Genomic DNA, 27792 nt, shown 5'->3' on the forward strand with positions numbered 1-27792 from the left:
TGAGTGGACTGAGTGCTGATGGTATGCAAAAGGAACCTTTATATGTAACTTTAAGGTTTTTAAAAGGAAAAATGAATTCATGAATTATATACATGACTAAAAGGTAAAGGTAAAGGCCCTCCCGTTGATCGTCGATTTGCTCGAGCGGGCCCAGTAACGTCTCCATTGGAGACTTTGTTGTTACTGTGTCTGGCATATCGAATACTCTCGGTAGCTTGCCGGGCTCTCCGAGAGGGGCGGAGGAATCGAACTCGGGTCGGCCATGTTGGCCGCTTGGAAGGCGAACGCCCTACCCGCTGTGCTATCGCTCCAGCCCCAAGAATACATGACTAAATTTTACTAAAATGATATATTTGGGGGCTGGAGCGATAGCACAGTGGTAGGGCGTTTGCCTTGCACGCAGCCAACATGGCCAACTCGAGTTCGATTCCTCCGCCCCTCTCGGAGAGCCCGGCAAGCTACTGAGAGTATCTCGCCCACATGGCAGAGCCTGGCAAGCTACCCGTGACATACTTGATATGCCAAACACAGTAACAACAAGTCTCATGATGGAGATGTTACTGAGCCCGCTGGAGCAAATCGATGAACAACGGGAGGACTGGGACTGTGACTGTGATATATTTGGAAATGTGTGCAATTATTTGTTTACAAAAAGTATTTCAAGCAGAGGTTAGTTTCTGAATTGTTAAATTTATAGGGCTGATGGAAAATCCAGTTTGGCGTGGTGGTTGAGGTTTAGCAGGCATTTTAGCAAACTGCATGAAGAAATGCAGGTTTAGAGCTCTGAAGATAAACTGGGACTATAGCTGTTGGTTTAAATGAATTTTATTCTAATAGAGCACTAAAACTATAGTGTTAGGGACCTCAAAGTAAATGCACCAAGCCATGACAGAGGATAAACCTGTGCAGAATGTAAATCAATGCACTGCTTCCTTCGTTGAGAAAACTTTGTTATCAAAAATATCAGCCAAGGGGCTGGAGCCATAGCACAGCCGATAGGGCGCTGGCCTTGCATGCAGCCAACCCGGGTTCAATTCCAGCATCCCATATGGTCCCCAGAGCATGGCCAGGAGTAATTCCTGAGTGTATGAGCCAGGAGTAACCCCTGTGCATCGCCAGTGTGACCCAAAAAGCCTGTATGTATGTATGTATATATATATATATATATATATATATATATATATATCAGCCAAGATAATCTATATGCTTAGTGACAAGAGTAATTTACATTATGAACAAACGTTTACCTCACTGCAGACCAGAAAGTTTTCTGATGGGAATTAGTGCATAGACTATGGTTTGAATAACAAGACTTTTTGGAAGAGATAATTTAGAGATGAGAGATTTCAGTTGTAAATCTGAGAGTGTGACCGTATTTGATGGGAGTTGTGGGGGAAAAGAGAAAGAAAAAACACATTTCTTTAATTCACAGACCCTCTAGTCAACCGAGAGATATTTTAAGGAGCTGATGGAAGGCTATCAACAGTGTGTATATCACAAAAAAGTAAAGAGCAAGAAAGGAAAATCCATTGGAGATAACTTGTGCACACACATGCACACGTTGATGGGTATACCAGTGTGTTTACGCCCTACAGTGTTATATGCAATTTTGTGTCAGGAACAATGCCACAAGCTCTGCATTTATTGGTTTACTGATAAAAGAAGAAAACTGTAAGAGAGTAGAGGGAATAGATATGGGAGAGCTGAGTGCTAAGGAAAGGGCTAGCTGGTAGAAATAAACAATGTGTAGAAAAGATAGTGATACAAAGAAATAGAACATTAGGTAGAAATGTCGCGTAAAGAAAGGGGCGTATTACAGAGAACTCACCTGGAATGACTTTGGTCAGGGGACTGAAATGATAATACAGAAGGTATGGTGTTTGCAGAGGACCTGGGTTCAATTCCAGTCACCTCATATGGTCCCAAGTGCTTTCTGAGCACAGAGCTGTAAATAAGCCCGAAGTACCACCAAGTGTGGTACCCTTCCCTCCAAATGAATGATTATGGTTCAGTAAGATGGAAGGCAAAAGTAAGTTTAGAGGGCATCAATAAACAAAGAAATTATGTGACATATTACGAGAATGGGTCTAGCAATCAAAGTTATGCATAAAATTACTTCAGCATAATTTTACAACTTCTATCAAGATGCACAAGGACAGATATCAAAAATGTAGAAATAACAATTTCTTGAATAATGGCAGAGGTTAAGGTGTTTAAGAGATTGGTGCTAATTTCTCTGGCCACTCTTTTTTAATCTTGATTTGTTTCAGGATGCTATTTCAAACAGACAATGTGACAGCTAAAACCCCTGCTCTAGACTGTGATGCCCATGACGTGCTGGTATAAAAAGCTTTGGAGACTGCCAGAGCACGCCTCAAGAAAACTAATTCACTGAAGTAGGTGATGAGTATATAATCATAAAAGGCAAAAGAGCATAATTTTTTTAAGTATAATTTATGAATTTAGGAATAGCACAGTAAATAGGGCATTTGCCTTACACGCAGCCAACATGACCAACACAGCCAATTTGAGTTCAATTCCTCCGGCCCTCTCAGAGGGCCAGGCAAGCTACCGAGGGTATCACGCCCACACACTAAAGCCTGGCAAGCTACCCGTGAGGTATTCAATTTGCCAAACACAGTAACAAGTCTCACAATGTCACTGAGACAGCTCAAGCAATAGATGAACAACAGGAGGTCAGTGACAGTGAGAGTGACAGTAAAAGAAGCTAATTTAAATAACATTTAATTTAAAGTACTACTACGAGTAATGTATTCCATAGTTATTCCATGACCTGGAGCTATAGCACAGCAGGTAGGGCGTTTGCCTTGCACACAGCCGACTTGGGTTCGATTCCTACAACCCGGGTTCAATTCCTTCCCCCTCTCGGAGAGCCCGGCAAACTACCAAGAGTATCTCACCCTCACAGCAAAGCCTGGCAAGCTACCTGTGACATATTCAATATGCCAAAAACAGTAACAATAAGTCTCACAATGGAGATGTTACTGATGCCCACTCGAGCAAATTGATGAACAATGGGAGGACAGTTATTCCATAGAAAAAAAGCAAGCCCTTTCATGGATATAACCAAAAAATGATCTTCTATTGCAACTTAAAGGATCTGAACTAAACTTGTTTTGTTTCTAGGTTTTGTTTGTTTCTTGGTGATGGGGGTTTGGGTCATACACAGCATTGTTTGAGAGTTCCATCTCTGTGCTTGGTTGTTCCTGATGATGCTCTGGGTACCATGCCAGGCAGGGGATCAAACTGGGTGAGCAACATGTAAAATTTTTCTCTCTCTCCTCCATCCCCTCCCCTCCCTGCCTCCCACCTCCCTCTCTCTTCTCTTTCTCTCTCTTCTCTTTCTCCTCTATCTCTTCTCTTTCCTCTCTCTCTCTTCTCCACCTCCTGTCCGTCATCTCTTGCCCTCTCTCCTCCTTCTCTTCTTAGTCTGTTTTCAATTTTGCAGTAACAAGGATAGAACCTGGGTCTTCATAGCTGTGAAACTGTGTACATAAATACTTTTAAGAGGAAACAATGAATTATATCTTCTCTGGAGGTTTAAAAAAACAAAAAACAAAAGTTTTTCAAATGTCTAAAATGATCCAGAGTCATTCTCACATTTGGCCACTTAGAAGAATCATTTCAAAGACTGGTGCCACCCCAAGGATTTAAATCCCATCTTTCTGTCTACACAAAAATGAGCAAACTGCATCCCTCTCTCCTGCAACTATCCAGTGTCTGCTTTGGTAAACACAAATCTTATCCTTGCAATAACCTAACTACTAATTAACATGTGAATTATTTGTTCTGACAATTAAAGTTTTTGCTGTGTCCCAACTTTATTCTGCAGTGCTTTAATCCTGTTTTTTCTAATATTACCAAAAAGGGAAATCATTCTTTTCCCTATTAACAATGCCCCTATTCCACTGTTCCAGCCAAACATGGATTCCCCTCTGAATTTCAGGCACAGAACAGGAAAATAATAAACAACAAAGAAATCTGAGTTCTAAGGTTTAACTTTGGGACCAAACTTAAAAGAAGACAAAGAAAGAAAGACAATTCAGAAAGCAAAGGAAGCTACAAGTGTCTTAGTACAGAACACTTACTTTCAGGAACAGAGTGTCCCTTAGACTTCTGGTGAGTTGCCCAGAGCCTCTTCAGTTTCAATCCAAATGACAATGCTTCTCTGAGTCCTCCTCAAGTACTGTTTCCACCACTAAAAATTGGATCTACAAGAACTAAGATGTACTGGAAAAAAATTTCAAGGGTGCCCACGTGGGTCTCAAGCCTCTTTGAAACTCAGTCCACTTCTCTGTCTGGGCCAATGCCCTGTACACTATATTCCTTTTTCTTCCAGGTGCCAGGGATTCAGCCTGTTTCTTCTCTTCTGAGCTGCCATCACCTACTCTATTTCTGAGGGTTCCTCTAAACCCAAGACTGGATATGGAGTAGGACACCAGCTTCCCCCCTCACTGCCCCTGCAAATAAACATATAGGCTATTCTAGTTTCAGCATTTCTCTAATGACTACAAGAAAATAAGGAAACACAAAAAAGCAATAGTATCATACCAGAGATTCAGATTATAATAATCATCTCCACCTTACAGTTCAGGCCTTCAAAAACCAATTTTTTCTGAAAATTGCTTATTGAGTACTTTAAGTACAAAGTACTAATACAGATACAAATATGATCTAAAAACCAAACCCAACTTTATTTTAGCATAAAGATACTTTTCAAAATAAATCATGGATCGGAAAATAATTACAACGTTTATATTAGCAAAAACATTTTTTTACTATTCTGCTCTATCAGATGTTATATTTGATTTTACAGCTATCGAAAAGTACATATATCCCATCTAATGGGAATTAAAAGCATACTGATTGACAAATGTCAGAAGCAATAAATCCTAAAAACTTTACATTACTAACCGTCTCTAATTTTTAAGAATTTAATAAAATGCCACAATGGTATTTAAAAAAGTCAAAGCCCTCATTTTTAGAAAGCTTCCACTTAATATCTAGTTATAACATCATATTGTATATACTTCATTAGAAAGAAAAAAGTAGTGTGCTTAACTTTTGTGAATTTATTTTCTGAGGCTTTGCGATATCAAACTACATGTTTCCAAAATAACAGATTATGTATCATAGGATTATGATGAATTAATTCAAAGCTATCTTCCTCTTAAGGCAAAAGAACCTTAAATACTGGTAGATCAAGATTCTCAATAACTGAATATCCTGGATGATTTTGTTTAACCACTTAATGCGCTTAAGTGATTTTTTTTTAAAGAATGAGTTATAATGTAAGCATACAAGAAAGACTGAAAACAGGCGGAGGTCATTGTATCTCCTTTGGAGAATAGGTTTCTATTCAAAATAAATATATTCGGATACTTTCCGCGAAAACGGGTCCCTGTGACTGGGTTCACCTCCCACGATCTATACAACACCAGAGAACAGAAATAAAGACACCGAACACACCTCGGTCTGACCCTTCCAGACGTCCATACACGAAAACAAAGTTTGATCTATTGTGTCTTCTCTAACGCTTCATTAAAACTGAAATTAAATTCCATCCTTGGCTCCTGAAGGCAATTTTGTGGGTTTTCCCCCTTGACTGCTCTTCAGTGACACAATGCGGCGGCGTTGGGGGGGGGGGGGGGGCGCGACACCAGCCAGGCGGGCCTGTCCGGACAGCGACGCCCCGACACCACCACCACGCTGTCTGGGGAAAGCAGCCCTAGGACCTGGTCAGTCACCCCCACCCGACGACACGGGTGAGGGGGGCCAGACGCGTCAGCCACGCCTCCCCGACACCCCGACACCCGCACCTGGCCAGCCGCCCTCACCGGTGACGGGACAGCTCCCCTGCCGGGACAGCTCCCCGACACCCCCTCCTCTCAGGGAAGCAGCCCGGCCAGAGTCAGTCACCTCCCCGACACGCGACGACACGCGCGAGGCAGGTACCCCGTCGCGACAGCCACGCCTCCCCGACACCTGACACCCCCTGTCCTCTCAGCGGAGCAGCCCCGCGACTCGGTCAGTCCCCCGCGCCCAGGCCAGCCCCCGCGATCGGGTCCGCAGCCCTCACCGCGGCACGACGCCTCACCCGCACCCCGTCCCCTCAGGGCAGCAGCCCCGCGACCCGGCCAGCAGCCCTCACGCCGCGAGCCGGGCGGTCCCCCTCCCCGAACCCCGGGCTCGGCCCCGCGACCCCGCCAGCCCCCCTCCCCGCCCCCGGCTCGGCCCCGCGACCCCGCCAGTCCCCGTCACCGTCCCCCGGGCTCGGCCCCGCGACCCCGCCAGCCCCCCTCCCCGCCCCCGGGCTCGGCCTCGCGACCCGGCCAGTCCCCCTCCCCGAACCCCGGGCTCGGCCCCGCGACCCCGCGGTCCCCGCTCCCGGCCCGGGCTGGCGCGCGGCCGCGCGGCGCTCACCGGGTGGAGGTGCCCTTCCGCACGTCGCACATCATGCACTTGAAGGCCTCGGCGCCGTTGCGGAAGGTGCAGACGCTGCAGTCCCAGTAGCCCTCCTCCGACGCTGGCTTGGGCTGCCGCTTCGGCCTGCGGGACACAAGCGGCCACGCCGCGGCGCGGGGTCAGCCGCAGGCCGCGCCCGGCGCCCCCGGCCCGCCCCGCCCCGCCGCGCCCCCCGCCCCGCGCGCGCCCCGGCGGCCGGCCGGCCGGCGGCGCCGTTACCTGGTGGGGCTCTTCTTGTCGCCCATGGCTCGGCTGCGAGGGCCCGGGGCCGCGGCCGCGCTGCTCGATGGGCGGCTGCTGCCGGCGGAAGCGGGCGGAGCGCGCAGGGGCGGGGCCGGACCCCGCGCACGTGACCCGCGCCCGCCAACCGCCGGCCGCGCCCGCCACTTCAAACGCGGGGCTTTCGCGGGCCGGGGCGGCCGCGCGCCGGGGACCGGCCGCCTCGCTGCCCGCGGAGCCCGGCTCGGGGCGGGCCCCGCCGGGGCGATCGTGCCGGGGCCGGCGGCAGCGCAGGCGCCGCGGCCCGGTGCCGTCGGCAGGCCCCCGGCGGGTGTGGACGCTCCGAAACGCGCTCCCGTGGGAAGACTCGCCTGGACGCGGAGGAAGTGAGAGCGAGGCGCGGGGAGGCCGGGGACTTCCTCTCTGACGTAACGAGGCGATGACAAAGCCGGGCTCCGGGCCGGAGGCGCCGTCAGCCGCGCGGCCGCCGCTGCCGCCCTAGCGCGAGGGTCGCCGCCAGCCCCGCTCCTCAGCTGCCACGGTCTCAGTGAGGCGGTGCTGAGAGGCCCCGGGCTCTCGCTGGGCCCATCCTTCCTGGGAACCGTGTTGCGTTTCCTCATTCGCAACTACATCTCCAAAAAATTGCATTTAGAAGATCGTGATTAGTAATTGGCATTTTTCAACGTTATACCCGAGCGCGGTGTAAGTCTCTTCACACATGGAGTGGGGGGCGGGTTGGGTCACAGCTGGAGATGCCGCAGGCATCAGAGACGCGGGAATGAGACCTAGCTTAATGGCTCGGCTGTAGGCGAGCCAGGGGCCCTAACTCCTATTCCCCACCACTACCCCTTACCACCACCCCCCACTGTCCACATCTGCACATTTTAAAAGGTTCTGTGTACTATGTAAATGTTCTTGTCGTTTACATTTGAAAGACAAAGAATCTAGGTTAGTTTTGGGTTTGTGTGCGGTTTTGTTGGGGTTTTTTTGTTTGTTTGTTTTTCCCCCAATTTCAAAAGAGCGGGATTGGAGCCAGAGAGATAGAATCTGTGAGTGGATAAGGCTCCTGGTTTGCGTACCACAACCCTTATGGTCTACCCGATATTATCCCAGCAGGAATGAACGCTGACACAGCTCGGAGTAAGTCCAGTGTGGCCAAGGGAAGGAAAAAAAAAAAAACAGAATGAGAACTCAGAATACAAACCAGGCTTTCTCTGAAGTCATTACAGCGTTGGTATCTTCCACAAGTACTACTTTACTTTTTCAGTTTCAGAACTTTATTTAGATATGCAGAAATCAGGTCAGGAATGAAGCTCTAAACAAAAAAACCCATAGGCTGGAGAAAGAGTACAGGTAAGGCACTTGCCTTGCACTCAGCCTACCCACCTACTCAGCTTGAATCACCAGCACATTTGGTTGGTTTTCCCATGCACTGCCAGGATTTATCCCTGAGCACAGACCCAGGAGTAAGCCCTAAGGACAGCTTTCTAACACTACCCCCACCCCACCCCTTGAAAAAAAAATCCGCCCCCATGTAAAGGAAAGAAAAAAATATATATAAGTTATATGATTGAGGAAAGCAAACTAAAAAACAAAAACACCTGAGTCTGGTCTATATTTCTCAAAGAATAAACTTAGATCGTTCCTTTTCGCCCACTTACAAAATAAAGGCTACATCCCTGCCTTACAGGAATGTACTTTTAGATCAAAAGACCAGGTTGCACATTCTAAAGTTATGTAATGCTATTTCACTAGAATATATCCACTACAAGAAAGTAAATGCCACATCTAATTTATAAACTTAAGGTACAGTCTGACATAGTAGGTAACCAACAGAGAATGAATACATTCATCTCTGACACAAGTTTTGAACTGGATAATACAGAAATTTACAACAAACCTTCAAACAAAACTTTACAGCTCTACAAAATAGTCTTTTAGAATAAGAAACAAATTTCTTTGGAATACAAAAAATCTGACCTTACACTACATCAGTTGTCTCCCATTCAGTCTTGGGGGAAAAAAAAACAAACACCTCTTTCTGTGCTAGGTTTCCACAGAGACTGTAGTTCAGCAATTACTACTCCAACTTCACCACAAATGTCAGACCTTTTCTGAAATTTTTCCTACTAATCTGAAACAGTGGCCTCTGGAAAGTAGAATTGCTTGACTGATGTAGGTCCTTACTCATCCAGTTGTCTTATTAAAGCATTCGCAGACATATTAATAGACGTTCAGTTTACTAGAGTCACTTGTGTAATGACACACTTTAATTTTATAACAAATTAACCACAAAATGTTAATATTTTCTAATAAAAGTTAAAATGACAATATCTAGGTTTTTATTAACATTCATTCATATTATCACTGATCTCTGTCATCCTGTTGGTCATTGATTGCCTCGAGCAGGCCCCAGTAATGTCTCCTTCGTCCTAGCCCTGAGATTTTCAAAAGTGCCACATTCGAGGCTCTTTCAGGGTCAGGAGAATGAGACCCATCATTGTTACTGATTTTTGGCATATTGAATACACCACGGGGAGTTTGCCAGACTGCCGTGTGGGCAGGATACTTTTGGTAGCCTGCCAGGTTCTCCATATTATAATATACTACTAAATTATAGAACCTAAGGAAGTCCCTGAACTTGTAAATTGGATCCTGAGCACAGGCAGACAACAACCTCTTCTCCACTGCAGTGAATAGAAAAACTGAGAACACCTCTCTAAGTTCATGAAGAGCTTGACCATGGAGCCAGAGACCTCAGACTATTCGACTAATCCTAGCATATATCAGTGAAGCTAATACAACAACAATTAAAACAATTTATCAAACTTTTATATATAGTTAAAAACCAGAGGGGACCAGAATGATAGTACAGCGGGTAGGGTGTTTGCCTGGCACACAATCAATTCAGGTTCAATCCCCAGCATCCCATATGACAGTCCCCTTGAGCACTGTCAGGAGTAATTCCTCAGTACAGAGCTAGGAGTAACTTCTGAACATCAATAGGTATGGCCCAAAAGCAAAAAAAAAAATCAAAACAGGAGCTAACCTAAAATGATCACTATCTTGTTTATCAAATGTAATTTAAAAAGTAATGCACGAGGAACTTTCCCTAGGTGAATCAAAATGAGGTGTGAAAATAACAAACTACCATTGCAAAAAAAATCACATATTTTTCCCTTTCTTCTGGAGCGATAGCACAGCGGGTAGGGCGTTCGCCTTACAAGCGGCCAACATGGCCGACCCGAGTTCGATTCCTCCGCCCCTCTCGGAGAGCCCGGCAAGCTACCGAGAGTATTCAATATGCCAGACACAGTAACAACAAAGTCTCCAATGGAGACGTTACTGGGCCCGCTCGAGCAAATCGACGATCAACGGGAGGGCCTTTACCTTTACCTTTACCTTCTATTGATGTTGTGCTTATGGGAGTTCTCTCACAAGCATAACAGACTTGGTTATGCTACTCACTGGAGATCACACATGAGGTTATGGTGCTTGCACACTCCAGCTATATTGTTCATACATGCCTGGCAGTGATGAATAAGAAACCACTCATTGCACTAGGTATCACAGACAATAGTTGTCAATCAGATGCAGCGTACTGACAGGATCATATTTGGCACACGACATTGGGGAACAGATTTATCAAACACAGCCTTATAGTTGCAAGAAAGACACATTACTCACTGAACCACAACATTTTACAAAGTTTGCTTGGGACCAGAGAGCTATTCAGGAAGACGTATGTGGATAATCTTGAGTGCCCAAGGAACACTAAGACCCTTGCATTGAACTGTGCTTGGAAGAATAGCATTCCTCCCCACCCCCCACCAATCAAATAAAAAATAAATAAAAGGTTGTTTCTTAATTGAAGCTTTACTTGCTCCACTTAGGTACCAGCTTCTTTGACATAGATTAACTTTCCCAAAATCTGAGGGCTTATCTCTGAGATCTCTGTTCAATTCCATTGTCCTGAGAGTCTACATTTAGTTCACACTCACACTGTTTTAACTAGAGATTTACAGTAGGCTTTAAAAATAAGGAATGCAATAACTCCCATCTTCTAAATTTTATAATTGCCTTGGCTATTTAGGGAATTTTGTAATGCAATTTTTAATAGCGTTTGTGGTAAGTCCTTGAAGAATGACATCAATATTTTAATGGCCATTGCATTGAATTTGTATGCTTTGGGTAGGATAGTCATTTTGACAAAACAAATTCTTCCAATCCATGAAAATGGAATTTTTTTCTATTTCCTGGTTTTCTCTCCTATTTTTCAACAATGACTTACAGGGGGTTTTTTTGTTTGTTTGTTTTATTAATGCTTAAGTGATTGACCTCCTTTAGACTCCTCTGTACTTCACTCTGTTTGGTACTACAAAAACTAAAATGTTTTTTCATGGTCAAGGAAATTTAACTATGGAAAAGAGCTTAAACTTTCACTATTTGCAGATGATATATGTATATACACAGAAGACCTAAACTACTACAAGCTCTCGGAGATAATTTTCTTATGCCATGCACAAAAGTCAAATCAAAATTGATTAAGGACCTTTATATCAAATCTGTATCCATAGGTACATAGAGGAAAATAGGCTGAACTCTCCATGACATTGAAGGTAATGACATGTTAAGCATGAAATGCTACTCACCAAGCCAGTAGAAGCGAAGATAAAACAAATGGGACTATACTAAATTAAGAAATTTTTTCACCTCGAAATGAAGACAAAAATACAAAGACATCCCACAGACTAGGAGAAATTGTTTATTCACCACTCATCTGGGACAAAGGGTTAATATCAACCATATGTAAGGCACTGGTAGGACTTTACAAGAAAAAAATCATTCAACCCCATCAAAAGATGGGAAGAAGAAGGGGAAGGCGAAGAGATAGCATAACAGATGTGGTGCTTGCCTTGCATGCAGCTGATCCAGGTTCAATTCCTCAGCACTCCATATGGTCCGTATGGTCCAGGGCTAATTTCTGAGTGCAGAGCCAGGAATAGTAACCCCTGAGTATTGGCAGGTGTGGCTCAAAAGGAAAAAATGAAATAAAATGGCAGAGCAGAATTCAGATACAAGATGGGGATAACAGATGGAAGGTAAACACCCTCCAAGAACAAAAGACAAAAGTCATATGAAAAAATTCTCTGCATCAATGATCAATAGAGAGATGCAAATCAAAACAACTATGATATATCATCTCATACCACAAAAACAGGTACACATCAAAAAGAACAATCAGTGTTGATGTCAATGCAAGGGGTGTGGAGAAGGAACTCTTACTGCTAGTGGGATTGTTGACGGGTCCAGCCTTTATGAAAAACAGTATGGACATTCCAAAACAAAACAAAAAAAAATCCCCTAGGAATTGAGCTCCCATTTGCTGAAGCAAGTTTGCTTCTTGTAATATGGACCCAAAAACAAAATGGAAAAAAGACACTGATACCCTTATATTTCTTGCAGCAGAAATAATGCAAGTATCCAAGAGTAGATGACTGGATAAAGAAACTGTGGGACCAGAGCTATAGTACAGCGGGTAGGACACTTGCCTTGCATGCATCTGACCTAGGTTCATTCTCCTGGTACCTGAGCCCACCAGGAGTGATCCCTGAACACAGAGCTAAGAGCACCTCCAGGTGTGGCCCAAAAACCATAACTGTGAAAAAGAAGAAAAAACCCTATGTTATATATACACAATGGAATATTACTCTGCCATAAGAAAAGATAAAGTCATGCAATGTGCTGCTACATGAATGGATCTGAAGAGTATAATGAAGGGGAGATATTTCTCTCTGAGGGAGGCAGAATTCTCTCTCATATGTAGGATAATCGGAGATAAATGAATGCCCAAAGACAATGGATACAACATGAGAGTGATCTTTCCTCCCTGCATCTTGCATAGACATTAACACTGATTGTTTGTTTTTATGTGTGACTGTCTTTTTGGTATGAGATTATATCTCATTTTTTTATATTACTAGAAAAGTATAGGTCACTGAGGGGACAACAGCTGTGATGGAGAGAAGTGTTCAATAGGGAGGAGGAGGTACTTCTGAAAGGCGGTAAAGTGTTATATGTGAAACCCTATCAGTAATAATAGTGTAAAACACAAAGCAAAAACATTTAAAAAGAAAAAAACACATACCTCATGGTGTCTCACTAATAAAAATAAATAAATAAATAAACACCTCTCCTAAAGGCAGACTGGTGACTGGTGGGGGGAGAGGGGGGCAGAGGGTGGGATTGCAATTGGTGGAGGAAAGTAGACACTGGTGAAGTGATTGGTGTTGAAATACTGTTTGTCTGAAACCCAATCATGAATAACTTTGTAATTTCATGATAGCACTGTAGCACTGTCCTCCCATTGTTCATCAACTTGCTCAAGCGGGCACCAATAACGTCTCCATTGTGAGACTTGTTATAACTGTTTTTGGCATAACAAATATACCATGGGGAGCTTGTCAGGCTCTGCCATATGGGTGAGATAATCTTGGTAGCTTGCTGGGCTCTTCGAGAGGGATGGAGGAACTGAACCCAAGTTGGTCACGTGCAAGGCAAACACCATACCCACTGTAATATCACTCCATGCGATTTCATAGTAAGTAAATAAAAATAAATTTAGAAAAATCAGTAAAACAGAAGACCACAAATCAACATGTAAATTGATATTTGTATGCAACAATCCAGAAAAGAAAAAAATTAAAAAGTTGGGCTCATTTAAAACAGTACCCCAAAATATAAAATACCTAGGAATCAACAAAGGTGATGTAAGTACATTGAGAACTGTCATTATTAAAAGAAATAGGGGGCATGACACATTATAAGACACTTCCTACTCATTTTCCACAATTACTACACCATATCTGATGGGGTTTAGACAGTAAGGAACAAATCACTTGATCACTTGACATCCCATTAATCATTGATTTGCTTGAGCGGGTGCCAGTAATGTCTCCATTTGTCCCTGTCATGTGCTAGTGTAGCCCAATGGCATCTGCTCGTTCCAGGAACATGAAGAACTTCAAACCGTTCATTCAGGGTCTTGACGAAGAAGTCTGATCATCTCGTAGGTGGGCCGCCACGTGATCTTTTGACGTCCTGTGGCATCCAGTTGGTAACGGCTCTAGTCCAGCGGTCATCTCCAAATCAAATTATGTGTCCAGCCAATCTGATTTTCGATGCCTTGGCAAATGAGACAGCGTCCCTGATTCTCGAATGTCAACAGAGGTTGGAACTCAGGATTCCTTTTCTCACTTGCGTGAAGCATGATACTCCAAGCATAGCTTTCGATTCCTCTTTGAGAGACCTAAATAGCGTTCTCATCCTGTTTTCGTAGGACCCAGGTCTCTGATATGTTAATGCAGAAAGAATGATGTTAATGCAGAAAGAATGATGGAGTCGAAGAGATGTGCCCAGAGCCAGAGGTTCTTTATCCTCTTAGCTATTTCATCCATGCTCTTGAAGGCGTTCAAAGCCACTCTCTTCCTCCTGCGCAACTCAGGTGCCAGATTGTTCGTCATGTGGACTTCTTGACCTAGATACACATAACTGCTACATTCGGAGATATTTGTTCAGTTGAGAGCAAATGGAACGTCCGAATCGAGTCTGTTTCTCATAAACATTGTCTTCATGAGATTCAGCTGTAGTCCGACCTCCCCACACTCACGGCTGAAGTCGGCCAGCATTTGTGCCGCTTGGCTAATGTTTGGTGTTATTAGAAGGATGTCATCAGTGAAGCGGTGTAGTTGTCAACTGTCTATCTTCACTCCCATTCCACCCATTCCATTCGTCACATGACATTCTCAATACATCAGGATCCTCCATGTTCTATTATGGGTTCACCACCAGGATCTCACCATTCTACAAGGAAGTGATCATTGATGTAAAGAGAGGGGTTTGGCAGGGTGATACCATTTCATGGAAACTCTTCTTGCAACAAATCATAGAGAAAAATATATAAATATATGCCTCTCGGAGAGAGCCTGGCAAGCTACCGAGAGTATCCTGCCCACGCAGGCAGAGCCTGGCAAGTTCCCCGTGGCATATTTGATATGCCAAGTACAGTAACGACAATAGGACTCATTCCTCTGACCCTGAAAGAGCCTCCAGTCATTGGGGAAAGATGAGTAAGAAGAGGCTGCTAAAATATCAGGGCTGGAAGGAATAGAGACATTACTGGCGCCCACTTGACTAATTCGATGATCAGCGGGATGACAGTGATACAGTGATACAGGGAGCCAAGAAATCGGGGGAAAATATTTCATGTTTACAGATTGAAAGACTTAACATTATTAAAACGATGATCCTACCCAAAGCATTATAGAGATACAATAAAATTACCGTCAAAATTCCAATGTTCAAGAACCTAGAAGAAACTCTACTAAAAATTAGGACTGGAAAGATAGTATCGTGGGTAAGTAACTTGCCAGGCCATGTCAGGATTAATCTGAACAGAGTCAGAGAAGCCCTGAGTAAACGTTGAGCACTGACAGAAGAGGAGGAAGTGGGAAAGGAGGAGGAGGTGGAAGTGGAGGAGCAGGAAGATGAGGAGAAGGAGGAGAAGAAGGGGAGAAACTACTAAAAATTGTTGATAAAATAGAATAACCACATGCAAACAACAATAACAATAAAAATCTGAAACTAAATCCATATCTTGTGCCGTACATAAAATTAATTCAAAGTTGCTAAAAACCTAGAGATAAGATGAAATCTACAAAAATATGTTGAGTAAGAAACAATACTTAATGAGTGATAGTATTTTCACACCATACATCAGATATAGGGTTAATATCCAAGAAACATAAAGCACTCACAAAGCTCAGCAACAAAAGATTCAATATTTCAATATTCACATTAAAAAATGGGAGAGCAGGTCAATAGACCCCTCCCCTGAGATATAGGTGTAGATAGATAGATAGATAGGTAGATAGATAGATAGATAGATAGATAGATATAGATATAGGTCACTTAGGTGTATGAAAGTGTTTATCAACATTATTACCAAAAAATTAAAATCAAAACAACACTTAGATACCACTTAACATCAGTCAGTCTGGTTCATATCAGAAATGCCAAAATAGCAATTGCCAGTGGGATGTAGAGGAAAAAGAACCCTCATTTACGGACTGGAAAGATAGCACAGTGGGTAGGGCATTTGCCTTGCATGCGGCCAACCCGGGTTCAATTTCCAGCATCCCATATGGTCCCCTGAGCACTGCCAGGAGAAATTCCTGAGTGCAGAGCCAGGAATAACCCCTGTGCATGGCCGGGTGTGACCAAAAAAAAGCAAAAAAAAAAAAAAAAATAACAACCCTCATTTACTCTGGATGGGAATGTTGTCTGATTCAACAGGTACCGAAAATATATAGGGATTTATTATTTTTTAAAGTAATAATAGAGGGGCTGGAGTGATAGCACAGGGGTAGGGTGTTTGCCTTGCACGCAGTCGACCCAGGTTTGATTCACAGCATCCCTAATGGTCCGCCAAGTACCGCCAGGAGTAATTCTTGAGTGCATGAGCTAGGAGTAACCCCTGTGCATTCACTGGGTGTGACCCAAAAAGAAAAAAAAATGTAAGAGTAGGGCTTTTTTATGACTTGGTGGTCTCATTTTTTGGCATATACCCACAAAACATTCAAAATCACAAAAAATATTATTCAAAAGATATGCGCACCCATGTTCATTGCAGCACTTAAGTACATAGCCAGGATAGAAAAACAACCTTATATCCAACAATGGATAAAGAAATTGTGATATTTATACACATGCAATAGTTTGCAACTGAAATTGAACTGAAATTGAAGACAAAAGATGAAAAGATGAAAGAAGATAAAAATCAATATAACATGCATGAAATGGGTGGTATCATGTTAAGCAAAATTAGAGTAAGAACAAAAACCAAATGATCTCAGTTATATGTGGTACCACCTCGCCAAAAAATGCCATTTTTAAAAGTAGAGGAATAATTACACTATGATCTAATCAAGATACTGGAACTTAAGCTGATATTTAATACTATAAATATGAAGGAAAACAATAAGTTGTAATTTTAAGTAAAAATATATAATTGAATAAACAAAGATAAAATTATATTAAAGGCATAGAAAAAAGATTAGAACAAAACACTGAAATATTAACGTTGCATGTAGTTCTCAATTTTATTTTAGTACAGAATGAGCCTTTTTATAGTCTGCTTCTGACCTTTAATTCCCTCAATTCTTCAGCTGTCTATGTATTCAACGTAACAGTTTTCGATTTCTCCCATTGTCAGATGTTGATGACAATGATCTAATGATTCACTAATGATCTCACTAATCAGGGGTTCATTCTCCTGCATTTCTTCTTTACTAAAAACCAAACCAGCTCTAATTTCAGAGTTGTTTTCCATGTTTGCACTTTGACTCTTATTCACCTTCTCTGATCCCAGGACTTAGTGTGATGGGGATACAGATGGGTTAATAACACTGCCTACTGTTATAGCAAGGTGGATCCTGGTTAACAGCAGAAATGTCTCAGATGTAGAGTAGTAGTCTTCAACCAGCCATTGGCAGAACTGCTGCCAATAACCAGGTGTAGTAAGGTTGAGTGCTACTGGTTTGCTGCTTTGAGTTATAACTGCCAATTTGTGTGCAGGACAGGTACTGGTCCTTGGCTGGGAAAGGTTGAAGAACACTGCAGTAGGATACCAGCTCCAGAGTTATAAAAATGAGTGGAGTGGCTTTGGAGCTGAGAGACAATGACCTCTTTGACTGCAACACCCACAAAAAACCTTACTATAAAGTAGTCGTCATACTTCTATACAAAAAAAAAAAATACTTTTATACAGTAAAACATCTGTATATTACCCTTAGATGAAACCGTCTCATCTAAATACAAAGACATTCTTATTCTCCTTGGAAATGATTGTGAAGACACAATCCCCAATTGCCAAACAATCTCCATATCTGTTTGGGTGATGCAATCACATTATCGACCTCTATGATATTTTAGCAACTATTTTAGTTGCTAAAATATACTAAAAGCAAGTTTTTATATTTTATAGTGAGAAGAGATTTCTTTCCTTGGTTCCTGTTTTTATTATGTCTAAGGAAAAGATGACAAACATCCATTCTGATTAAAATTTTATACTGTAGGATAACATTGGTATGTACTGTCCCCCTTGCCACAGGGAGCTTAGATTTATTTATTGGGTTACACCCATCACAGTGCTCCTGAGTCACGCCCATTTCTTTGTGTTTACCTGTAGCCTCTTCTCTGTGCTCTCTTCCCCAACCAGGTAATCACCATTTTCCCTAAACAGTACCTGTGACTTGTAAAGGCAGATTCCTCAGAAATCTCTGATTTTGTAAATATTGCTTTTCTCCTTCTCATGTCTTTTTGCAGAGTTTACTTCAGAGCAATGTCCTTTTTGTATAGACACAGGAAGACAGTTAATGCCATGCTTTTGTAACTTGGGAGTTAATTGACTCCACATATCATTCACTCCTGGACATCTGTTTTCTCTTTAGCCTCAGTTGCCCTTAGTTCCTAACACCCCAAAAGCAGGGTCCCAACGAGGGACTGGATGGACCCAGGGCAAGCTCTGAGATACTGTGGGATCAAAATGGGCCAGACCAAGTGCCATAATACTTAACTACAAGTAAAGAGCATGGTCATGGACAAATTCTGTCATGATCCAAAAAGTAAAAACTAGATTAGGACCCTGCTATGGTTAAGAAAGACTAATCTTGCCTGAGCACTGTAGTCTGAGACCTATAGTGAGATGTCCCCAGGAAAGCTATTTTATAACCTTAATGTATTTCTAACTGTGTCCATACAAAATGACTAGTATTATTAAGGAGTAGAATTAAGATGAATGTTTGTGTGGTTGCTAGACTCAGGGAAGGAGAAAGGCACCCTTAGATGGTATTTCACCCTTCGGTGGGTCTTCTTGCTGAATGAGAGTTTGTCCTGGAAGAAGCTTCTCCTGAGGGAGAGACCTTACATCCATTGATTGTCGGACGACACCTATATGTATTTGCTACCCCATTCCCCTCATGATTAGAGAGATAACTAAGGTTGTAAAAGTGGGCAATGGGAGAATCAAGTGGGCAAGGAGCAGGATCTGGAGAGGAGGGATGAAGGAAAAGAGATTCCAGGAAGGAGAGTCAGGAGAGAATGGAGATGAAAATGGAACAAACTGCAACTGACACCAACCAGCCTGGCTCTCACTTCCTTCTTCACCGCCCATAGCTTCGGCAGTCCTTGGTGGGGGAATCAGCATGAGTGCAGATGGTGAGACAGAGAGACATGGGGGATTCATATTCATTTTTTGAATAAAAATATACTGCATATCACAATTTCTCAGAATGTTCTCTCTAAACTGAATCTTTGGGGGCAAACTTTTTTGGGTCACACCTGGTGGTACTCAGGGGTTACTCCTGGCTGTGCTCGGGGATCCATATGAGATGCCAGGGATTGAACCCTGGTTGACTGCATACAAGACAAACACCCTACCTGCTGTACTATTGCTCTGTCCCCCTGTAAGGTGAGTCATAAGTAGATGATTCCACTAGTCCATTAGACCAGGTGCTTCTAAGTGACAGAGACGATGGTATACTCTATGAATTTCATGAGCTTTGAGTCCATTTTCTAGCTTCATCTATTTTGCTTGGAAACTAGTTCCTTAATCAAGATAAACGTACAGAATGCAATATATGGGTAGTAATTTCAGCAGAAATTTGAATGGATAAACTTGGGTGGAACAAGATCGAATAAAAATATATAATTTACAGAGGGAGAATATCTCTGTACTCTTCCTAAAATGTAGTAGTTTAATATAATAAAACAAACATCTGGTTGATAATTGGACTTAAATCACGGATTTATTCCTCAAAATCATACCAAAACAGGTCATCTAATGCTGATCCATGATACTGGCTAGTAAGGAACGCAGGAAGAACAGTATGGCAAGGATGTAAGGCCAGTCATGGGGAGAAAATAATATTGCCGAGTCCATGCAGAGCTTCATGCCAGACAAATTGGCCACTTTGCACCTGGGTCTATTGAGAAAATGTTGGATGGTTGGGGCCGTTGGCTGAGAAACAGTAAGAGAGCATCATTTCCCCCCACGCAAGAGAAAAAAGTCTGCTGAAAAACCCAGGTATGCAGGACCAGTGATTGAAAACGCTATGCCTCATGGGTTTGGGACTGGGTCGTCCCTTCCCATTCCCCGCCCAACTGGGATCCTTGCCTGTCAAGCCCATGAACCGCCTCTGGGTGCTACTTAAGCGCATTAATGGCCATGATCCAGAGACTCACAAGTGAATCTTGGAAACCAGCAGCTTGCTGCAGGGATGGTTCCAGACCCCAATTATTTAAATTTTTATATTCCCAGGAGCACATGGCCACAAAAGTGGCCACGTGATATCTCATACTTTGTTTTTGTGAAGATCACTGTGAGATACACTCTTACAGACATCTTATAATATTCAAAATAAGCAATACAAAATAAATTATTTAGCACCTGTCTGTGGGACAGACTTGAGTGGTTGTGGGAAACTTCAAAATAATGGTGGTGGGAAGGTAAAAAGGTGGTGGGATCGGTGTTGAAATATTGAATGTGATCAATTATTGTGAACAACTTTATGAAAATAAAATTATTTTAAAAAGAGCATCATTTATTATTGAGTGCTTCCATTTCAAATGCTGCCCTTTAGTGAGTATTTGCATGGAACACAGATATCTTCAGACACTGCCAATTCTGAAAGTTTTTTCCAGATACTGCCTTCCCTAAATCTTCATAAATCAGTCTTCTGATACTTATTTTTTGAGCCCCTATCCATCTAGCTAAAATGTTAAAAATTGTCTGTGAATCACTGAAGATTCATTATTCTAAATGTGTTTCACTCTAGACAAGGTGAACAATTAATACTAAGGTAGATATAGTCAGTTACTCTGAATTTTGTTAATTAGTTTAGTTTGTTCATTAGCTTAGTTTCATTAATGGTCCATTAGGCCCACTTCTCATTTAGAACATACTATGCCACCTCCACTACCTCCACTACCCAGCTGCCACCATGCCCCTGGATGCTTTCCGGATGCTCGGGCTTAGAGTCATGCACGAGTGAAGCCCCACAGAACCAGGTAAGTGGAACTCTGTGACCTTGGACTACAGGCTCAATGGACCCAGGAACAGAGATCCTCTGTCTACTCCCACCAATCTCCGGTGACCAAGGGATTAAAACCAGAAGCCCCGCCCTACCCTGCCCTGTCTGCTTCCACAAACCTCCAGTGACCCAGGGATTACACACAGAAGACCCACCCACCCCATCAGTACCAGATAAATACCTCATCAGCAGACATCAACTACCTCCACTACCTCCACTACCCAGCTGCCGCCATGCTCCAGGATGCTTTCCGGACCTCACGGCTGCTTTGTGGCTGTGCAACACATCATTAGACACTTAATGCCTATCTTCCAAGATTACCACACCATATTTGATAGGGTTGAAATATTGTTTGAACCATGGGAACACCCACAAGGCGATTAGAGGCAGCCCTAAAAGACTCTATTTCTCTTGGAGAGCCTGGCAAGCTACTGAGAGTATTCCGCCCGCACGGCAGAGCCCGAGAAGCTATCCACAGCGTATTTGATATGCCAAAACCAGTAAATACAATGAATCTCATTCCCCTGACCGTGAAAGAGCCACCAATACATCAATGTTAAGAAGAATGAGGAAGGAGAGGCTGATAAAATCTCAAGGCCAAACTAGGCTGCCAAAACAAAGAAGGACAAAAATGACTGTATTTTCAATGCACGTATGCTGGCATCAGATGCATCCATCAAGGACCTGATAGTACAAGTGCTAAAGATCAAATACGACATCATTGGTCTGATGGAGACGAGAAGGCATCAGTCACACCATGCAATTTTCGACACTGCCGGAGAACTTTTCCTCAGAACATGTGACAAAAGAGGTGTCGGTGGTGTTGGTGTCCTTGACAACACGAACTCGGCCATGAACATTGATTCATTCAAATGCCTAACAACCGGAATCAGATGATTACACTTGAATAGATGTGAGTCACTGCCAGCAGTTTCTATCTTCATTGTCTATGCACCAACATCCAATTATGATGAAGGAGAAATTGAGGAGTTCTACATGGAACTGAAGAAGTTCTATAAAGAAGACCACACCCTTGACAAAATCATTGTTGGTGATTTTAATCCCAAGATAGGACCGAGAAGATCAGCCAAAGAATTCCACATTGGGACCCATGGCCAATAATGGAACAAACAGGGTGAGAGACTGTCTGAGTTCATCATGTCGACCAAGACCATCCATGGTAACTCACAATTCCAGAAGGCCGAATCTAAATGTTGGACATGGGAGTCTCCCAGTGAACCGTTCCACAACGAAGTTGACCACATCATATTCAACCGACGGTTTTGCCTGACCGATGTCGTTATTGTCCCAAAATTCCAAACGGGATCAGACCACCGTCTCTTTCATACAAAATTCTACTTCATGGAGCAAGAAGAAAGGGCTGCAAAGTTTAAGAAGAGAAATCGCAGAACAACCACCAACTGGGAGTTCTTTGGCACTACTGCGGCAACATGAGAAGATGCCATCATTGACAACATTGACGAAGAATACAATCGACTGGTTCAGCACCTTCATGATTGTGCAAGGAACACCAAGAAAGAAAAAGCCGCTAAAGTATGCCTTCAAAAACTTTCAAGCTCATTCGTCAACGTGGCTGGGAGTGAGCCTCAGGCAACCACGGGTGATTGTCCAAGCTCGAAAAGCAGTGCAGAGATGCGATCAAGGAAGATCTCAAAGAGAGAAGAGCAGAAGTGCTGGCAGATGCTGCAGAAGCCAGGAAAAGCATTCACAACGCCGCCTGTCCTTCGCCTACTACAAGACCAAGATGACTGCCCTCTGACATCCTGATGGATCTATGACATTTTCCAGAAGGGCAAGGGAGATTATCCATGACTTCTACTCAGATCTCTTCCTGACCGATGTCACTGTTGTCCCAAAATTCCAAATGGGATCCGATCATTGTCTCCTTCGTGCAAAATTCTACTTCATGGAGCAAGGAGAAAGGGCTGCAAAGTTTAAGAAGAGAAATCCCAGAATGACCACCAACTGGGAGCTCTTTGGCACTATTGGGACAACATGGGAAGATGCCCACATAGCAAATTCCACAGGATGGATATGTCCTTCCCAACAATCTCCCTTCCGAAATCCGACATGCCATTTTGTTGGTAAAGAAGTGAACAGCACCCGGCCCAGACAAGGTCAGACCTGAACACCTGAAGAACCTGCCGTCAGTACTCATTGATACACTGGCTTGGTTCTTCACACGCTACCTGTCTGAATGCAAGCTTCCATCCCAATGGAAAACCAGCAGGTCCATTCTACTGTACAAGAAGGGAGACATCCACGACATTGGCAACTATCACCCCATCTGCCTGTTGTCTGTTATCTACAAGCTATTCACTCAAGTCATCCTGAATAGGATTGACAGAACACTAGATAAAGAACAAGCATGCGAGCAAGTCGGGATCCGAAAAGGATTCAGCACGATCAATCATATCCACACAATAACCAAGCTCATTGAGGCTTTTCAGGAGTTTGAGATGCCGCTCTGTGTAACGTTCATTGATTTAAAGAAGGCCTTTGATTTTGTTGAGACTGAAGTGGTCATTGAAGCCCTAGCCAAACAGGGCATTCAAACTCAGTACATCAGGATCCTCTGTCGGCTGTACTATGGATTCACTACCAGGATCTCACCATTCTATAAGGAAGTGAACGTTCATGTAAAGAGAGGTGTTTGGCAGGGTGATGCCATTTCACTGAAACTCTTCAGTGGCACCCTAGAGAATATCATGAGATGACTGGAATGGGAAGCAATGGGAGTGAAGATAGATGGTCAGCATCTACACCACCTCCACTTCACAGATGACATCGTTCTAATAACACCAAACATTAGCCAAGCGGCACAAATGCTGGCCGACTTCAACCGTGAGTGTGGGAAGGTCAGACTGCAGTGAATCTCATGAAGACAATGTTTATGAGAAATGGTCTCATTCCTGATGTTCCATTCACTCTCAACTGAACGAACAGCTCTGATTGGAGCAGTTATGTGTACCCAGGTTGAGAAGTCAACGTGACGAATGACCTGGCACCTGAGTTGCGCAGGAGGAAGAGAGTGGCACGGAATGTCTTCAAGAGTGTTGAAGAAATAGCTAAGAGGATGAAGAACCTCCAGCTCCAGGCACATCTCTTTGACTCCACCATTCTTCCTGCATTAACATACGCCTCAGAGACCTGGGCCTTATGAAAACAAGATGAGAATACTATTCGGGTCTCCCAAAGAGCAATCAAAAGAGCTATGCTTGTATGCTTGAAGTATCACGCTTCACGGAAGTGAGAGAACGAATCCTGAGTTCTGAACTCCATCGACAACTGAGGATCAGGGACGCTGTCTCGTTTGCCAAGACATCAAAATTCAGATCGGTTGGACACGTAATTCGATTTGGAGATGACCACTGGACTAGAGCCATTACCAACTGGATTCCGCAGGACGTCAAAAGATCACGTGGTTGCCCCCTTACGAGATGGTCAGGCTTCTTTGTCAAGACCCTGAATGAACGATTTGAGGTTCTTCATGTTCCTGTTGTTAGCAGATGTCACTGGTCTACACTAGACTCAACAGGGGCGGATGGAGACATTACTGGCACCTGCTCGAGCAAATCAATGAGTAACGGGATGTCCAGTGATCAAGTGAAGTGATACTTGTGGATTTAAATCTAGACTCTATTATTGACTCATTGATCAAGGTGTCTATCTCTTCATCAAAGGCAAAATTCTGTATAATAAAGATTTTGAAGTCTTGAAATAGTGTTTGTAAATTATCAATTTAATTTTCAAAAGTTTTATCAACGGGGCTGGAGCGATAGCACAGTGGGTAGGGCGTTTGCCTTGCACGCAGCCAACATGGCCGACACAGGTTCAATTCCCAGCATCCCATATGGTCCCCCGAGCACCGCCAGGAGCAATTCCTGAGTGCATGAGCCAGGAGTAACCCCTGAGCATCGCCGGGTGTTGTAATTATGGAAAATGCGTAGGAAGTGTCTTATAATGTGTCACATGGCCACTTTGCAGCCGAGCTGTCCGGAAAGTGTCCTGATGCATGGTGACAGTTGGGTAGTAGAGGTTGGCCATAGGAGCTGGGTCCCTTGGGGTGGGGAGAGCTCTCTATGATTTGCAGTGCACTCGCCTTTGAGCACCCCACCAGACTGCCTGGCATCTGCCTGCTGCCCACCGTGATCTTGAGCCAGGAACCAGTGTGGGAGGCCACCCCCCCCCCCCGCATGGCCCTCCTTGCAGTCTGTGCATCCAACTGTGTGACACAGGCCCCGGGCATCCTTCCATGTGCCAAGGGTCCCTCCCCTCCTGAGCACCCCTTTTTGGAAAGCCAAGGCTCTTTGGAGCATGTGCTTGTGTACCTGTTTGACTGTTTCTGGCCCCCACGCCACCCCCGCCCTGTTTCTACCTCACCCCTGCCACTTCTGGTCCCGGAGATTCATCTGGGCACCGGATGCGCCCCATCAGAAAAGTGTCCATATATTTACAAAAAAGCTGTACCAGTTGACATCTCCACCTTAGTATATAAAGGTCCATTTTCTCCACATCCCTGACAACACAGCCATTTTTATTTGTTGTGTGCAAGTCTCACAGTGTCACTTATTTTTATTTGAATTTTCCTGATAAAAAATGATGCAGAATTTTTTTCATATGCCATTGGCTTCTGTATGTCTTCTTAGAGGATGTTGCTCACCTTTTTCCCCATTTCTTGATGGAGTTAGATATTTTTTCCTTTTAAACTTCTACTTATTATTTGTATCTTTGACATTGACCCTCCATCAGGTGAGTGGTGGGAAAATGTTCTCTCCCAGACTGTGGGGTGTCTTTTTATTCAGGTAATTTTTGTTGAGCTCTTCAACGAACACTGAAGCCATAGAACATTTTAGTCCCACCTTAGAATTTCTAATATTTGCTGTGGAGCATGAAAATAAAATTTTTAAAGACAAATTTTGTGAGATTATATCAGAATATGTAGGCACTTTCTCATTCATATTGAAACTTTTGGTTATCTGAATCTTACAATGAGTTTATTTAATTTTTAACATTATTATAACCTCTAAGTATTATCATCTGGAATTTTATTAAAGTGAGTCTATAGAGCCCTTAACAGTCATTAAAAATTGTTAGAATAAAGAGTTTTAAGATGTAACCCAATACATAAATTAAGTTGTGTTATTTAGATTGTATAAACTTAAGTATCATCTAATACTACATGTGTAAAACATGTAGGTTATTTAGCTTCTCTGTGGCTTTATTCCCTTACCTATGAAATGAGTAAATCTTCATTGATTCTTGGAAGGATAAAATAAACAAATCATTTGAAGTAATTAGAATAGTACTTGGCAGATAGTAATCACCCAATCTACGTATATGTCATTAGTAGCAGTAGTTGCAAAATGGGAAAGGACGCCTTAATATATAGTCGTAAGAGGATACATAAAAAGCAAGGGGGGCTGGAACGATAGTACAGTGGGTAGGGAATTTGCCTGCCACGGCTGACCCAGGGTTCGATTCCCAGCATCCCATATGGTCCCTCAAGCACCACCAGGACTAATTTCTTAGTGTAAAATCCAGCAGTAATCACTGTGCATCGCCGAGTGTGACCCAAAAAGCAAAAAAAAAAAAAAAATCAAGGGAAACAAAAGTAAACTAAACAAATGTCATTACATCAAGCTGAGAATTTTTTTCAGAGAATAAAGCCACAGAAAAAGAAAATAAAAGAAAAGATAATGCTACTTATTGGGTGAATATATGATTTTCAACTCACATATCATATGAGGTTAATTTTCCAGATATATTAGAAACCATACAACGCAATAACAACTCAAAAACAACTTAAACAAACAATCTAATTAAAGAATGAACAGAGGCTTACTATGATTGTTTAAATGGATTACTAGCTAAGGAAAGAAGAAAGCAATACCCTCTAGATGGGATCTGACCCTTGAGTTGATTTCCCAAGTGAGATTTTGTTATGATGGGCTGGAGCGATAGCACAGCGGGTAGGGTGTTTGGCTTGCACGTGGCCGGCCCAGGTTAGATTCCTCCATCCCTCTGGAGTGCCCGGCAAGCTACCAAGAGCATCCCATCCGCTCAGCAGAGCCTGGGAAGCTTCCTGTGGCATATTCAATATGCCAGAAACAGTAACAAAAGTCTCACAATGGAGAGATTACTGGTGTCTGCTTGAGCAAATCGATGAACAACGGGACAACAGTGCTACAGTGTTATTGTTATGATAATGTTCAGTTCCAACTATCTGTACCCCCACTCTTCATGATTTCTATATAACTACTCTGTAAGAGAAAAAGGGAGGAGAAAGGAGAAATAACTACGCTGTAAGAGAGAAATAGGGAGAAGAAAGAAAGGAAAAATAAACGGTCCCTGACTACCAAAAAAAAAAAAAAAAGAACGGACAGAGGATCTAAAAGGATATTTCCCTGAAGATATAAACTGATCAGCAGGCATATGAAAAGATGCTGAACAGTGCTAACAATCAGAAAAACTAAAATCAAACCTGCAATGAGAGATTATCTTACACCTGTCAGAATGGCTGTCATCTCAAACACACACACACACACACACACACACACACACACGCACACACACACATAACAAGAAATAGCAAGCATTGGGGAGGATGTGGAGGAATGGGAATTCTCAATTGCTGTTTCTGGAAATGTACACTAAACAGCATTATGAAAAATAGTATGGTGATACCTCAAAAAAAGGCAAAATTTTTTTTTTGAGAGGGTGACCATACCAGGCAATGTTTAGGGACTTCTCCCAGCTCTTGAGGAACCATCCAGTGCCAAAGATCAAAACTGGGCCTTCTGCATACAAAACATACACCAGCCCATCGAGCTATCTCTTTGGCCCCTCAAATAAATTTTTTTAAATTGAATCACCATGAGATACAGTTACAAAGTTTTCATGATTGAGTTTCAGT

The 27792-nt window shown here is 43.1% G+C and overlaps 1 protein-coding gene across 2 annotated transcripts in view; it reads right to left on the reverse strand.

Annotated features, from left to right (window-relative positions):
- Positions 1-6881, reverse strand: part of YAF2 (YY1 associated factor 2) — a 103950-nt gene extending 97069 nt beyond the window's left edge. The window contains exons 1-2 of one of the 2 annotated variants that reach the window (XM_056117794.1): positions 6706-6881; positions 6445-6570 (exon numbers count right to left, since the gene is read on the reverse strand). In XM_056117794.1, the coding sequence (XP_055973769.1) occupies positions 6445-6570; positions 6706-6731 (152 nt within the window). In that variant the 5' untranslated portion in view covers positions 6732-6881. The remainder of the gene's footprint in view (positions 1-6444; positions 6571-6705) is intronic. The other variant, XM_056117795.1, reaches the window with a different exon arrangement.
- Positions 6882-27792: the final 20911 nt, after the last annotated feature.

The sequence above is a fragment of the Sorex fumeus genome, unplaced genomic scaffold, assembly GCF_029834395.1.
Source record: "Sorex fumeus unplaced genomic scaffold, SorFum_2.1 ptg000036l, whole genome shotgun sequence".
NCBI lineage: Eukaryota > Metazoa > Chordata > Mammalia > Eulipotyphla > Soricidae > Sorex > Sorex fumeus.